The 17,430-nt window shown below is 39.0% G+C and overlaps 1 protein-coding gene across 1 annotated transcript in view; it reads left to right on the plus strand.

Moving 5' to 3' along the window:
• SOX5 (SRY-box 5) overlaps positions 1-17,430 on the plus strand; it is a 261,446-nt gene that overhangs the window by 166,192 nt on the left and 77,824 nt on the right. The window contains exon 7 of the mRNA XM_019471987.1: positions 7,592-7,677. Coding sequence (XP_019327532.1) covers positions 7,592-7,677 — 86 coding nt within the window. The remainder of the gene's footprint in view (positions 1-7,591; positions 7,678-17,430) is intronic.

Below are 17,430 nucleotides of genomic sequence, written 5' to 3' on the forward strand. Positions count from 1 at the left end.
TTCTTTGCCCATTCCTCCCGTCCCCTGTGGGTAATTTGTTGTGACAAATCATATTGTGTTCCCAGTCAGATGTCATCAACATGAGGTTTTCTGAAAGTGCTTTAATCACTATTTCAACCATATCCAATTGGGGCGAAAAATCTGAATATACAGTAGGTACATTGTATGTGTCTTACATATCAGCTCGCTGCTGAAAGTGTTCTAAATAAAATAATGCACACAGTTATTGATGAAATATCTAATTACCTTTCAAAATCAACAAAAATGTGTGAGATGAACGAGCCAAGCCTAATAAAATTAAAATGTGCTGAATTTACTGTTCATCTATATTCTGAACAATAATTCCCATGTCCGATAAAAATGAAACTCTCAGTTAATTGGTTCCTCATACAGTACAATAAAATTAATGTTTAGGAGTTAAATACCATAAACTTCCTCGGGGAAATTTGCTGATGTATCTCTGTTTTTCAGTCAGTCACATGTTTCATTGTTTAATGGAGTATCATGTGGGCTGTCTTACAATTTTTCTTGTGTTCAGTGTCCATGTGTCTGACTTCTAAAGAGACTGAGTGCTAATTTCTGATTTAACTGTGTCAGCTGTATCAGCTGATATACAGGTCATTGACAATCACCAAATCAGAAGAAAAAAATATTGACATTGCTATGCTTTTATCAGAACGACAAAAATAGGAACCATGTGTTGTGAGGACCACATACTGTAGTTTCTTTATAAAGATGCTAGTTATCTTTCAGGGCTACTGTTTATGCCTTGGAAAAGAATGAGCATATGACTAAACCCTCATGTTCCCCCCAGGATAAGAAAAGAGTAATAGCATTGTGGATAGAAAGAGCAAGAAGGAGGAATTTTTGGTAACAATGTTGCCTTTTAGCATACGTGAGAATGTGTCACTTCTGTAATGCTGCAAATGCAATGGAAGGCATCAAGACTGCAAAAAAATAACACCACAACTAAAGACTGTTTCTAACTGAAAGAATCCCATAGCCCCTGATCTATGTGTGGCTTCTCACAATAATGCTGATAAAAACAAAATAGACAAGCAAAATAATGGGGTCCTGTGAAAACAGGCTGATAGTTTCAGTTCAGTTTCTAGGCCATAACAGATGTCTAGTGTTGTGGCACTATTATTCATGGTTGGGCAACTAAATAAAAGTCCCGATTTTTAAATTCACAAGCATGTACAAACCTCTGCGGAAATACATTGGCTTTCCTTGGTACTCAGAGCTTTTGAATAACTGTCATTTATTCAACAGGTATATTAAAAAAAAAGGGCACCCTGGAAATCGTAGGATTATTCTGGTTGAAAGGGATCTCAGAAGGTCTGCAGTCCAACCTCTTCCTCCAAGCCAGGTCATCTAGGAGATAAGACCAGGTTACTCGGGGCTTTATTCAGTCCGGGCTTGAAAACCTCCAAGGACAGAGACTGCACAACCCTGTTTTGACAGCCTGTTTCAACATCTGGCTGTCCTCATGGGGAAAATTTCATCCTGCCTTGATTCATTTTATGTCCATTGGCTCTTGTCCTCCAGCCAAACACTGCTGTGAGGAGCCTGGCCCTGTCTTGTTGATGACCTCCTCAGAGGAATTGGAAGGCTGCTTTTAGGTCCCTCCAAAGCCATCCCTTCTGTAGACTGAATTGTTTCTCTAAAACACAAAATAGGCTAATCCCTTGTAGGCAGCACTTGGTCAATGCTGTCCAGAACTATCCTCAAAGAAAATCAGGGAACCAGTTTGGATTTCTTTTTGGAAGCCACCGGTGGTATCTTCTTTGTACTCTTTTTCTTATTTATCTAAACCCCTAATGCCTGGAGCCAGAAGTCAGGGAACACTGCTCATGTCTTTCACAGCCTCCTGTTAACTCGTGCTACATGTCCACCATCACACCAAAGAAATGAAAGGAAAATGGTGATGAGAATGAATGAGTGGTGAGAAGAGATGCAGTGGCTTACCTGTCAGTTAGCCATCAGCTGTGATTATACATTATGAATATACTTAAGTGATAAATTGAGTGTAAAATTATTGTGGCTTTTTCTAGAGCTTGTCAAAAATGGGGGGAAGATAATGTAGAATTCCTTTTCATTCAACGGAATCTACTATAAGGAAACGTTTATTCCGGTATTTTTCATGGAATTTAGTTTAGCATTCTGGTTTTGGAAATTATAATTTAAGAATTTGTTTTTCTTTCCTACTCTTTATATTCTTTACATTGTTTTCTTTTTTTCTTCTCCTTCCATGACCTCCAACTTTTTTCACTTGCTCTCCCTGAAAGACAGGTAGGAGGAAAACAATAAATTTAAAAAAATCATAGGAAATAAAACCCCTACTTCTCCTTTTCTGGTATCATTTTTCTTTAAAGAAGAAAATTTCAGGGAAAAAAACAGAGTTCTATGGATTCATATAATCAGGTTCAACTTAAAAATCCTGTCAAAACATTATAATTTAACATTAGCATGTAACATGATTTATATAGCAAGTAAGACAATTGGGCCTGCTCTGAAGAGCTTGCAGCCTGTCAGGAGACAAGACAAGACACTAGGGGGGATTACACCATGAAGGAGAATAAATGAGATGAGTGACAGAAAAAGGAATACAAAAAACATCTTACGAGCAACTTAAAAATCCTGTCAAAACATTATAATTTAACATTAGCATGTAACATGATTTATATAGCAAGTAAGACAATTGTGCCTGCTCTGAAGAGCTTGCAGCCTGTCAGGAGACAAGACAAGACACTAGGGGGGATTACACCATGAAGGAGAATAAATGAGATGAGTGACAGAAAAAGGAATACAAAAAACATCTTACGAGTTTAGGTGAATGGTACAACACACATAATGTGAGCTTCCGTCCTTTCTTTTCTCTTTTGAAAAAAAGTCTTAATGTTTTTTAACTTGCTAAACTCCTTTGATAAAATTTTGCAAAACATATCAATGGTTTAAGAGCCACTGTTGTGTTTCCACAAGTGTACAATCATTTAACATCCATGAGCTTGGTAGCTAGTCAGTTGAAAATCAAGTTCATAACACACAGGGTTGTTATTTTGCGTTTTGGGACAGGATGTCCACTTGGCTCTGTACCACAACTTACTTTCGCAGAAAAGTGTTTTCAGTGGAGGATGATAGGGAAAGTTCATGGAAAGAGTGGTTTAAAAGTGAATGTACTTCATGAAAAATCCTCTTGTAAGCAAGATCTTGGAAGATTATTTTGGGCAAGGATGAAGGTGTGATTTGAAATTGAAAGAAGTTGCAGTGCATAAATTATCAGGAAAGAGGTTCTGGGTATGTTTGTGGAAGATGGACCAAAACAAGGATAGAGAAATAAAGAACTGGCACAGAATTGAGGGCTCAGCCTTGCCTTCTTTCTTCCCTGAGCCACTGGCATTCTCCTTTGCTCACAGTGTGCACCAAAACCTCTAATATACCCCATCGGCTCCTCCAGGCTTACATATCCCATTCACTTCTTTAAGTGCTGTATCACCAGTACATACGTCCTTCTGTGCTCTTTTCATGTAGTCAGTCTTGAATAATTCTGTTCTTCAAAGTGATGTCACTGAGTAGCTGGGAAATAACTATATATTAGAGAAGACTATGTCAGCTAATGAAGTAATTTTTACCTTGTTCTTACAATAAAAATCCCAGCCTTTGACTTGCTCCAGATTTTACCATATAATGCACTAAAGAAAAGCACCAATAACAAAACAACAACAAAACTTCTCTTTGATGCTTTGTTTATAAGAAAAGTCCACTCATAATGAGAAACAGTTTGGAACATGAAAGGAATGCACAAAATGTATCTTTTGGTAGCTGAAAGATGCAGGGAGGTACACTCCTGCCTGCGTGCATTAGTAGATTAATAGTGAATTTTGTGAATTGAAATGTAGTATAGTTGTATGAGAATTTATGGGTGTTTTCAGTGATGCGAACTTGTGAATGGCTTGAGAAATATCTATTTCTAATAACTGTATATCTTGCCTCACATTCCTGAAATGTTCCCAGAGCTTGGGAAAAAAATGTAGCAACTTTTTATGTCTAAAAATAAGATATTTACTGAAGAAGTAATGAAATAGTTAAGATACACATTTCCCAGACTTCAGAATTAACTAGAACTGCTCAGGCAAAACCTTCAGTCTGATATGGGAATAAATTTAAGGACAGTAGAAAGAGGTATCATGTTCTAGAGTAACAGCAACGAGTGAGCAGGTCCGTATTTATCAGAGGAGACTTGAGGCCTTTGTCAGTATTTTGAGGGGTGGCAGCTGCTCCTGCACTGTGTGATGTGAGTATATAAGTGCTTGGGCTCCTCACTGATATAGGACCTGGATCCTTTGCTGTGAAGGACACTGTCTGAAGAGTTGTCTGTGGATTTTAATCTTGGCTCTTCCACTGGCCTGTTGTGTGACCCAGGGCATGGCACAGCGTTTGAGCATATTCCTCGCTCTTTTGTCTTCTGCCTCCTGTGGACAGTAAGCTCCTCCAGACAGAGGTGAACTTTTGTTAGATGTTTGTACCAGGGCAAACACAGTGGATGGCTAACCCCGATAGTGTCTGTGCTCGTTACTGTACCTTCCTCCAACTTCTTTGCTGCTACCGTGTCTGTACCGTGGGAGAAGTAATGTGGATGTACTGTGGATGAGTAGCACTTGTGAAAGAATTGCAGCACAGGCAGGATGTACTTTTCTTCATAAAAAGAATTGCTAAACCCCTAAGATAAGCACAAGATAGCAGAGGGCATTACCAAAGCATAACGATGCAAAGATTCATAATAGGTTACAGAAGCCTTTCAGATTTGTTCACTGTTTTTGTTTCTTAAAAATATTTTTAAGCACTGGAAAAATGTAAAACCCTTTAGAGAGTGAACTAACAAAAAACCACCTGCTAAACAGGAGAGCCTAGCTCTGCACAGCTGAGGTTTGGGATGAATTTGAGGTTTTTCCTTAGAATTCTGAAAACCTACATTAGCACGTATTGGTGTAGTAGTTGCTTTCTAGCATGGTCTCCTAGAGTCCCAGAGGCATTACCTGCACCACCAAAGCCAGTGATTGTGACCATGCACATGGCCATGGGGGATGCACGTGGCCATGGGGACTTCAGCATGTTCTTCTCTCAGAAGCATCTCCTTGATGTATCTACCAAATGAGCCGTAAAAGATAGGAATTACCACAACAGACGAGGGTATGAGAATCTGCCTGGCTGTTTAGGGAAGTGAGAATAGTGGGATTTATGAATTAGCATGAGGTTGTGGGAAGATGGGCTGAGGCTTATACATGTGTGTGGAGAGAAGAGGAATATGGGACAGTGCATGAAAGTTAATCTTCTAATATGTATGTTTTAATACAAATAATTTGTAACTAAAAATTTTAATGGGCTGTAAAATCAACATTCTAGTGAGAAACTTTTCACTCGTTCTTTTCTTTGTGGTTGAGAAATGAATAATTTTATATTATTTCATAGCTGGTTCTTGAACAAAATGTCCTCTTCTAGAGAGGAGTCTTTCAGAATGATACTGGGATTAGCCTTTGAGCTACTAGTGGTGTGGAAGCAGCTAACACCATTGACCCTGAGTCTTTGACCATCGTCTCTTTCTTCTCCGTGTCTTCACATGTTTAAGGCCCATTGCTTGGGTCACAGGATAACTCCCCAGAAAATTTCAAGTTAGAGAAATGTTTCATGCAATCCATGATATGAAATGGAAAGTGGATGCCTCAGTTAAAGCAAAGGAAAATGGGAAACAGTGGCATCCTCTGGGGAAAAAAAAATCCAAGCAAGTCAGGAAATCTGTTGCCCATTGACAATAAATAAATAAACAGAGAAGTTGTGGCCTGGTGCTGGTGCAAAGACATTTGTGAATGGGGATGCCTGGGTGGACCTTTGGATTCCCATTGCTTGGCTGGCCTGTGAGGCTTCAGTCAGCAAAGCATTATTTGAGATGTTCTTAAATATAAGCAGGCACGCTTATTGAAGTTAAATATCTGTTAAGATGCTTTGCCGGCCCAGTTTTTTTCTGGCCCTCCATTTCTAGAAGTTGTGGTATTTAATTCTTAACAGGAGATCAAAATGCTTGAATGAAAAGATCTCTGTAAAGAAGGTTGCATTATAAAAGGGAAAAATAAACATTAGCAGTTTTCCTGAACATGTATAAACCAAAACAGCTTATTTCTAACATTTCAAAAACATGAGATAAGTTTATTTCCCTTTGTTTTCTGTTTCCTGTAACTTAGGTTTGATACCATTATAAACTTTAATTAAACAGTAACTAGTAATGATTGTACAGAACAGCCTGCATTGCCTTCTTAATTTGTCTTTTTTTTCCCCAGTTCACTCAAAAAAGCACAATAAAGGAGGAAAACTTTTAATCTACCTCTCTAATGAAATGTACAGGAACATTTAGGTAGATTTTCCTGATAAAGTGTTCTGCCTTTTCCATAGTCTCATTTCAAGTGGCTGTTTTAATGCTACAGAAATCATGCATGCTACCAGAACATAGGGACATACAGAAATGCTCTGGTGATCCTTATTTGAGTGGAAAGTGCTTAAACATTTTATCATTTGGAGAAGCAGTATGATGCATGTAACATTTTTTACTATTTTTTACCAGTTTTCTTAACAGTTTTGTTGATGGGCTAGTATGAAGTTTATTTTAACAAATCAGATATGTAAGGAGTGACCAAAAGTGAGCGCTCCATAACATTAAAACATGCCTGTCTCCATCTTGATTTTTGCCATCTCAGGTAATTTTCCTTTATAAACGCCTGCAACTTTTTCTTAAACCTTTACTGGGTCCCTTTATCTCATTCAGCACAATGCAGTTCTTACTAAAACAGAAGTAGTTTTCCCTCAGAAGCAAAATTGAATCACAAGTCATGAGGTGGAGTTGACGCAGGGATTTCGGAGGTTGTATCTGATTTACTTAACTTCACGTGTTTTTTCTTGTTGTAGGATCAAACCCTGAAACTAAAGCAAGCTTTTTTCCCTCACCTAAAAGAAAACAGGGTAGTCAAGGGAGTGCCATTTCTGATCTGTGTGAGGCTCAGTTTACTAACAGTGAGCAGAGTTTGGTTAACTTCATATTCTGGACAAGCTTGTAAATTTGTCCCCTTCTAATGCTGTGATCTTATCAAGGTTGTACTGTTTTCCTTTTCTCCTCCTCCACCCCCGTCTTCTTTCTTTCCTTTTTCTTTTTTTTTTTTTTTGAAGTGCAATCAATGTGCACTTTTTTTTCCATTGCCCTAAATACATCAATACATCACCACCCCCGTCTTCTTTCTTTCCTTTTTCTTTTTTTTTTTTTTGAAGTGCAGCCTTCTGATCAATGTGCACTTTTTTTTCCATTTCCCTAAATACATCATGAAAAAGGATGAGGTTTCCGCCTTAATTGCTTGTGCCTTTTATTCACATTCCTCTCTCAGCCAGAATTGTGAAAAGAGTGTTAGTAAAAGGCTGCACAATAGAGCTTTTCATTAGGCCTCAACAAGGCACACAAAAGAAGGCTTTTGGAAAGAGTGAATGCAGGACTTTAATTTGCAGGTGGAGAGTAGATAAAAGGTGCTGACGCCTCTATTATTCTCTTACTTAGGTGACCCTTACCCCGTTCAGCTGATCCCAACTACCATGGCAGCTGCTGCCGCAGCAACACCAGGCTTAGGCCCACTCCAACTGCAGGTAAGTCTGAAAACAATGCAGAAGAGGCAAAGGTTAAGTAAATATGAAAAACGGTTTTCTCTTCCCTTTGAACACAACACAATTAACAGGGGCTTTGGTCTGTTCTCTTCACGTAAAATTTGCATCGGAAGCAAAATAGTCGTCAAATCATACACATTTTCCTTTTACCTTGGGGGAAAATTTTGTTACATTTTTGTGTCTTGATTGTCAATTTAACGACTTTTAGGTTTGTCCCTTAAATTTCCACAGAGCGGTATGTTTGCTTGTCTTTTCCATTAGATAGTTCTGATGCAGGCTGTACAGGCTGACTAGGTGTAAACCAGCAAAAGGAAACACATTGCTGGGCAGAAGAGCTCTGTCCTGACAAGCACTTTTAAACTGCTTAAAAGTCGCTTAACGTGATTATGTCCTTTTAGGCCGTAAGCTCTTCAGAGCAATGACTGGCCCCTCCTACAGTATTTTATGGTACCCAGCACATTTTAGGCACTGCTGTAGCGCAGATAATTAGCGATTATACTAATTTAACATAGGCAGTTGGAAAACAGGTGGAAAGATAGTAAAGAATTTTTTTTGAGCTACGTTAAAGAGTTGGCCTGGTAGCCAGATGTATCTGATTCAAAACTTCCAATATCGTTCTAAATTTTGGAGGCATTAGGGTGTCCATGGGTCTTACTGATAGCGATGCAGATGTTCCTCAGGTATTCCTGATCAGCCCACAACCCTTGTCAAGTCATTGGAATTAAGCAAATGTGATGTCCATTTCCGCAGTTTGAATTTTGTTACCTGCCATGTATGCTTTGCTGGTAGGATGAAGCCGGGTAAAATTTGGGACCTAAATGAAATCAAAATCCAAATTATCTCTAGTTCTGCAAAATCTGTATTGATGCTCTTTTGTAGAAACAAAAAAAATTCCCATACTCTCTATTGCTAATTTGTCTCCTCGCTCATTATTATTTGCCAAGTCACATGGAACAGCAGAGCTTTATACCTGCTTGGAAAAGCTCAGCATTTATAAACAGTATGTGTAAAATGCATTCTCAAGCTCAGTTTGGCCAGCATCAGTATGAAGTAGACTGCAACATCAGATATTTCAGTTGTTTGGCCAGCATACGAGAGCGTGGGACATAGTTCTGGGGAAGATTTCTTTTTTTTATTTTAACACAGCCAGCGGAAGTTAGCTGAGTTTCACAGAAATAGCTGCCAGTGTGTAAGCTGACACATTCCATGCACCACAGAGGTTAATACATTCATTCCTATTGTGCCTTTGTATGAAAAGCTACACTGTCTGTGTGTTAGTTTCTGATTCTGTGAGTTACAAATACCGTAGGCGGCTTAAGAATCATGGGAGCCATAAAAGTCATCCCTCTGAAATGAATTTTGAGGAGTAACGTCGGTATTGATAAAGTGCTTATAACAGCCAAACACACATGAACACACATACGGAAGAAAGAAGGGAAAAAAAGGAAAAACAAAAATGGAGCTAGCTAGCAATGAGAAAATAGAGATCTGAGTCTAATTTTCCTTATTTTTGCGGTCATTCAAGCTAGTCCTAAAATAATGCATCAGTGCTCCAGTAAGTTGGGAGGATGGTTTACTTTCATTTCAGGACCAGCTTTGGGCTGTATCTCTGCATGTGGTGGGCTGAAGTATTCTGATTAAAATAGGCTTTATCACAATGACAGTTTGCTTATAAAAAGGTGGGCTTTGTGCAAATGTGACTGACTTCATAAATATCTTAAGAGGAGTTTAGGTTGTGGAAAATTTGAAAACCTCAAAGGCCTCTTGTTTCTGTGCAAAGGAGAACATTAAAATGAAAGTATTGACCAAATTCACCTATCTTGTTTTGCTACGTGTTATTTAGTCTGCAGTTAAGGGGAGACTTTGGCAGCCAGTCAGTGGGAAAGGTTCAAATTACTAACTCTGTAGACTCCTTCAAATCTTTCAGACTTGATCTCTAAGGGTATGTATATGCTGGAAAAAATCTAAAGCTGTCTTTCTTCACATCTTAACGGTGATTTTTAGCTATCAGCATAACCTGTCTAATAGAAATTGGACATGCCTCTTAACTTCTGGTGCCATTTGAAAAAGTCAGATAGGCTAGATGTGCTTTGAGAAAGGTTTTATGATACAGTACTCAGAATGGACTCTCACCCATGCTAACGTAAGTGGAGCTGAATCTAGCATAGCTGCTAGCCTAGAAGGATTGTGCCTTCCAAACCCTGTTCAAATCCAGTTTAGCTCAGTGATGACTGTTTCTTCAGTCATGAAGAAACATTCATGATGTTTGTCATGAAGAACTGGTCCAAAACCACCTTTAAATGGCATGAATCAATGTGCAGCTGTTACAGTCTCTTTCAAGGAGGAACTCTTCTTACTTCAGACATTCCCCTAAGTTACATATAACCATAGTGTTCCCTACAAACCCTCTGTCATCTGGTCATCAGACAGTAGAAGGTCGGAAGAGTACAATGTTCCTTCTTTTCTTCTTTTTCTATCCTCCCTATCACTCATCTTTCAGGCTTTGTATACTAAAAGCAGTAGTTTTCAGGGGAGATCAAAGAACCTGACACAATGCTCAGTTTGTTGCTCCCAGCAGAATTTGGTACACAACGTTATCTTAGTGAAGACAAAGCCAAGGAATTTTTCTTGTTTGTTTGTATAGCGATAAACATGTCTTTGTTATTTCATTAGAGAATTTCAAGTCGAGGCATGGCTTTAGTAGTGTACTGTGAGATCAACAGGAAGTACTTTTTTATCCCTGGTTGTCAAAATTGAATTTTCTTTTTGTAAATGAAATGCACACTGTATTTACAGAAGAACAGCTAACACCTGATTGTTTTCCTGTGGCAAAGATACTCTTTGTCAGTGAAAATGTAATCTCTCATTTTGAAATGCCCTGTTGATTCCCACTGACGGGTTCGTAATCTGAAGCCCTCCGTTTCTCTCCCTGCCTTTGAGACCCCACTGGGGTATACAGATTCTGTCATCTGATATCCGCCACAATTAGCCATACGTGATTGCCTTTATTTCCAGTATCCACAGAGAGACTAATGGCTCTCAATAAGAATGGAAACTAAAACTTGCGTTGTTAGATGTTGCAAAAGGAGTAGATGGATGGGGCCATGTTGGAGAAGCTGGAACTAACACGATGCATGCTTGAACCTGTCCTCTGATAAAGAACTATCAGCCCTGCATATTCACTCATACCCACATTTAATGACATAAATGCCATTTGAAAAAAAGTTTTTAGCTTTCCTCTGTTAATGAGAAGATTCAGTCCCAAACATTGTGTAAAGTGTCATTTTAAAATACACCCTCATTGCAGTAAAATCCCTCTTGGTTAGCACGCGAGTTTCTTATGTTGATTTTTTCCCCCCGTAAATTTCATATGGTTTTGTTCTTCAAGAGTGATGCATCATGGTGATTCTGTTTCAGATGAATGAGAACAAAACTGAACATAGCCTTGCCACTGTGTTTTACTGAATAAAGCTAACGAATCGAAAGTACTGCTATACGCCTTATATGAACATGATGTTTTCCTATATGGTTCAACAGATGAGGGAATTAAATTCCACCATCTTGAAGATCAGCATTCAAAGCTCTGAGCATAGATACCATGTAACAAGTTTTACACAAAGTAAACAGAAGTGATTATTCTAATACCAGTCATCTTGGGCATACCTAATATGAAATAGATGTTTCCAGAAGTCTGAGCAAATTCAGTACAAAATGATATCTGGTGGTTTCTTTTCTGAGAAAAAATAATTCCCGAGTGCTTTCTGAGCATTAGGAAACAAAGGACCTGATCGCCTGATCTGAAAATTGGGAGGAATCTGCACCATTGGGAGTGCGAACGGTTCAGATTTCCCAGATTGTTTGTTTGATAACCAAATAGTGACAACGACTGATTAATTGGCAGTAATACAAATGCTGTGTATACCCATAACTATACTGAAAGATAATGCTGGATGTATAATGACAGCTGCCTGTGTAGTGTTACTGTATGGACATTTTGTGTCCTGTCAAAACAACATAGCAGTCTGATGTAATACAGACTTCCTGCAAACATCTGCTCTTGGAAAAACACCCCAAAAAGTTTCGAGTGCCCATGTTCAAACTGTCTTCCCTCTTCATCTTAGCATGAACCAGGACATCATGATTATTGGTGGTTGTGTTCAACATTATGACGGATCAAGAGAACCTCATGTCAGCATACGGGTGTGAAAGCATTTTACCTGGGTCTCCGTTCTGAAGACCAGCCATTTGAACAATCCTGATTGATTCTCTTTGGCTATTTGTATAAAGATGATGGGCAGATTTAGAACTCAAACATATCTGGCAAGATAATTCAGCCAAGTTTTTTAGTCTGCATTGTCTTTATTAAGTACTTGGGTCGATTTTTTTTTTCTTACTACAAACCTATCTTTTCAGTGGTGTGGGAAGATGCATACCACGGACTGAATTTCAATGGAATTTAGCATACGTAGTCTGGACCACATTTTTAGAAGAATTTGAGCCACATGTAGGCACTGACAAGTGGCTAGATTTTGAGAAAAGTTAAACCTGTTTGGAGTTTAAGTGCTTCTCAAAGTTGTTCATCTTGCTATTATTTAGGTGTCTGACTTACTACACATTTTCCTTTGGAAAACCTTGCTTCTAGATATCTTAAGGGTCACATAACCATCTGTGGTCTCCATGCTTGTTTTACTTGAAGGAAACGGAAAGGACAGAGCTATTTAACAAGTATACAGTGACTGATCAGAAGATAGACTGTTCCAATGGTCATATGAGTATTACATAAAACATCTGTTGCCTATGAAACAAAAATAAAGCATGAAGACTGCCTGCTCAGTCAGATACACTTTTTTTTTTTCTTACATACTAGCTTCCTTTTGGCTTCTGCACCGTTGCAGGGATGAGCTACATCTCTCCACTTGGAGTTCAGGTTATTTCTCTGAAGTATCTCCTTAAGTTTCATTTGAAATGTTGCTGATGATAGAACTTCCCCTCTCTCTTAAAGAGGTGGCACTATATTTTCATGCATTAATTGTCAAGCACTTGTTTTTTTTGGCATATCTCTTTCTGATTTCTTACTATAATCTGTAGACATAACCAGTTTTGACCAGGTTAAGCAGTTGGCCTTCCAGTGTTAGAACACCGCAAATCTGTGAAAGAAGACCCTGAAAAAGCTGTGTGAACACTGTGGTGATACATCTGAATACTGAAAGCTTGATTCTTTCCTTGTATTGGGGAGCCAACTTGCCAGAGCTGCAAAGACATACAAATTATTTCTGATTGAGAAGAAAAGTCCGGTGCCCCATTATTGTCTCTATGGAATGTAGCCAAGAGATGGCAATACTTTATCCATTATTCATTTACTCTGCAGTCTACATTCATGACCTCTTTGGGATATTACTGTAAACAATTCTTTGCCTACAAGAAGGTAAACCATTTCTTAGCAGTGCAAGGTTATTCCTTCTGTTTGCTGGGCAGCGTCTACCTTTAAATACCATCTAAGCTGGCTTTTCAACAGTGAGGGTCAGTATCCTTTTCACTGTTTGCTTTTCTACTTTACCTGTTCTCATTAATATGACTCTGACTTAATTTGTAGGGAATGAATCATTAGTGCACCATTTAATTACAATATTATGCTACTCATGCAATCCACTTAAGCATAAAAAAGTAGAATTAGTTTTTCACTGTGAGCACACACATCTGGGGAAAAAAACAGCTAAATACATGAAAAGCGACATTTCTCATTAGCATAACCAAAAGATGGCAGTTGTCCATCTGCCATTAGCTCAGTGTATTGCTATGCTGTTTCTGATGGCCATCACAAATAATGATAATAATAGGAGTAATAAAACAACATAATATGTATACATTTTTGTTGGATGCCCTTTTAAATACTTTTTAAAATTGCTATGTTCATGCAGATTCTATATTCCCTACTTCTGTCCACAACTTGTTTTCTGGCATTGTAAGTAAATGTGTTGGCCACTAGATATTTGCCACCTGTTCTGCAAATGAGTAGCCAAGATGGCCATTTTAAAAGAGATCATTGAAGACCAAAGTCCAGTTCTTCAGCTAGAAAAATGGGGCATAGTACTCTTCATGTAAGTGAAGCTACAACCATCTAAACAGGGTGAAGATCTCTTTGTGGGTGTGGGGTAAGTTGTCTTTAAAAATTTGAACTTTCCGAGATTTCTTACTTATTATGGAGTCTTAGTGTTGATTTTAGAATATTCATTAAACTGTATGTTGTGGTTTAACCTCAGCCGGCAACTAAGCACCCCACAGCCGCTCGAATGAAAAAAAATGGGGGAGAGAATCAGAAGGGTAAAAGTGAGAAAACTTGTGGGTTGAGATAAAGACAGTTTAACAAGCAAAGCAGAAGCCGTGCACGCCAGCAAAGCAAAACAAGGAATTCATTCACTACTTCCCATGGGCAGGCAGGTGTTCAGCCATCTCCAGGAAAACAGGGCTCCATCACGCGTAACGGTTACTTGGGAAGACAAACGCCATCACTCTAAACGTTGTGCCCATCCTTCTTCTTCCCCCAGCATTATCTGCTGAGCATGACGTCCCATGGTATGGAATATCCCTTTGGTCAGTTGGGGTCAGCTGTCCTGGCTGTCCCCCCTCCCAGCTTCTTGTGCACCCCCAGCCTACTCGCTGGTGGGGTGGTGTGAGAGGCAGAAAAGGCCTTGACTCTGTGTCAGCACTGCCCAGCAATAACGAAAACATCCCTGTGTTACCAACACTGTTTTCAGCACAAATCCAAAACATAGCCCCGTACTAGCTACTCTGAAGAAAATTAACTCTATCCCAGCCAGAACCAGCACACTGTATAAGTAAGGTGTGGGGTGAGGGGCTATTGATTGCCAAGAGCATTTTTGAGCAATCCCTATGTTTTTAGATGGAAAAAGTTCCTCCCAATTAACTCAAAAGCAAGCCTCACAACACCAGGATGCAACTACTCCTCACTTTCCAGATACCTGCTGAGAGCTAGAGATTGTGATAGATTGTGTAAAAGCATGAACCACAGAACATATCAGCTCAAATAAATCTTGTTCATGGTGGGTAAATGTGCTTTGTAATTGGCGTCTAAATAGCCCATACTTGCCTTTGATATAATCTTAGACAATGTTATGGGTAAACTCAATATATTCTATCAAAATAGATTTGAATGAAAAGCTTGACCACATCATTTTATCAGAATCCAATCAATTTATGAAAGACAATAATTTTGACAGACTGTATATAAATGCTTTGTATTTTATTGAGCACTGTGAGTGTCTGAACATACGCACAGTGGACATTTACAGGCAGTAAATACACATGGTAGAACAGTATCATGGCTACTCTGTGGGTTGTCAGATTATAACTCCCTCCCCTGCCCTCCAGGGGAAAGAACTAGCAGTGGTAGCATATTCATTTTATCTAGATTAACAGTCCTTTCTGCATAACTTTCAGATTCCATCCATATCTATGAAAAATGAGAAAGACTGAAAAATGACCAGCCTATGTTCCTTCCAGTTGTAACTCAGGCCTGCTGTTTGCTAGCAGACCTCTGTCTGCATGAGTGAGTTTTCTTGTAGGTTAAAGAGACTGGATTCCCTCTTCCCCCTCCCTCTGACCCTGAGCCTGCAGGGCAGACAGACAGAAGCACACATATGATTAATACAGCACAGCTGCAGTAGTGACTCATTTGCATATGTATTAATAGAGGCAAAAACAACAATTCAATTACATACAGAGACATTCTGCATACTAAAGAACATATGCAAATAGCCTGGAAAAAGTGCAGCCAGCGTTTTCTCCGACTTTCCTGAGCCCATATGGGCTAGCATCAGAGCCTAGCAGTTCTCAAGAAATCCCCTTTAGGAAGAACCTGTTACAAGATGCTTATACTGCTATTACTCCTCCTTCCTCCACCCCCCCTGGTTCCCAGGAGGCGTTTGACATTTGGACAATGGGAATAGCACAAGCAGTGTCTTTTCCATGTTATTTCATATTTGCCAAGCCTTCAGCTTCATATTGTTGTCTCTTTACATATAAGCCCCAGCATGAAGAAACCCAGTCCTTCGCCTCGACATTTTCCTTTGTCTTTCTCTCTCTCAAGCTTCCTCTTATCTTCTTAACTTCTGTGACTTAGCAAAAGATGACCATTTCTGTGCCTTTTTCTTGTAGTGACCTCAAATATCTCATAATAGTATCATCCAGTGATTTTCTGCTAGGGGGCCATTAAATACTTTTAATGGGTCTGAAAGGTGACTCAGAAAAGTTAACCTGTTGTAGATAGGCTTTTATATCATGATACATTGGTTTTTGTCTCTACTACGAAGGTTGTGGAGTTCTCAAACCAAAAAGGTTGAAAATCACAGGTATTAAATAGTTCATACTACAGGTGATGGGGATCTTCATAACTGGTGCAGAATCTGATTCTAGTAGTAGAAACAGATGTTCTCTAAATCTCACAGGAACTTAATAGGCAGTAGTTTTGAGCACCTTTCAAAAGCAGGTAGAAAGTATTCCGGCATTGGAACTTACACTATAGGAAGACTTACTTAAGCTATAAATGGTTTCTTTAGCTATAAGTTACTCCTTATGTTAGTTTGTGTTATAACTAAAACACCAAGTATACTAGATGTATGTGCTCGGTATACTTCTTCACAGGGGCCATTCACACACTGTGATGCGCAGCAAAATATTAGGCCATGATCCATACCCAGTACACTAATTTCTGGAAAAGCGTGACATTTGACGTTGTCCTTTATGGACTAGATAAATAGAGCTCTATTTCAACTTGAAAAGAGATAACAAGTCACTAAAAACTTTTGGAAACCTGACAAAGCCATTAAGATGCCCAACTGTCTTGTTTGGGTGGCAACCCTCTGTGTTTCAAGCAGTCTAAATTACTGGCCATTTGTTTGAAACGTCTCTGTGGTGTGAGCAGGGAAAAATAGGTCATGCAAGAAAGAGTGCGTAACTGTCTGGCAAGCATACTTGCGAGGTCAGGTCATCCTTAATTTCTTTTCTCTCGCAAAAATGTTACACTTCTTTCTTTTTGGGGTTAGCCTGACAGACGGAAGCAGATTACTCCTTGATTATTTATAAGGCATTAATTTTAGATGAATATTGCTGAAGTAACTGACATCGTAAGTAGTTTTAGCAGCCAGCAGAAGAGCCTGTTTGCAGATTGGAATATGACAGTCTTCACTTACACGACGTCCTGTCTAGGACAAAGTTTGAAGTGTATGAAAGAAGAGAAAACTCGAGAAGTGAAGGCATATATATCAGCTAAGAGTTTGATATTCTTCTGTGCAATGTAACTGGGACTTCAGATGGTTGGAATGATGTTGTCCATGTTACGAGTTCAACCAGCTGCGAGACAAAACCAGGGTCAAAATAGCAGCAGTGGCAACACCTGTCTGCCAGAGTCTGAAACCGGGGCAGGGGGGAACATCTGAGAAGTGTCTTACACTGCCCCGAGGTAGCTTCTGTTGAGAAAGAAGAAAATAGCCACCTTCGTACATACACCTTGAGATAACCGAAACGATGTCTCCCTCCCTACATTGGCCACAGAGCAAACCTGTGAAGTGTTTGTGTTTCACAGAACGCGATGTTTCGTGGCTTACATTCATTTGGAATTAATTCTCCCTGGAAAGGTCTGTATGAAAAATCTGGTGACAACACCAAAAAAACTTTTTTTTTTTTTTTAATTTTTTTTTTTTTTTTTTTTTTTTTTTT

Source organism: Aptenodytes forsteri, unplaced genomic scaffold (assembly GCF_000699145.1).
Source record: "Aptenodytes forsteri isolate BGI_AS27 unplaced genomic scaffold, ASM69914v1 Scaffold241, whole genome shotgun sequence".
Lineage (NCBI taxonomy): Eukaryota > Metazoa > Chordata > Aves > Sphenisciformes > Spheniscidae > Aptenodytes > Aptenodytes forsteri.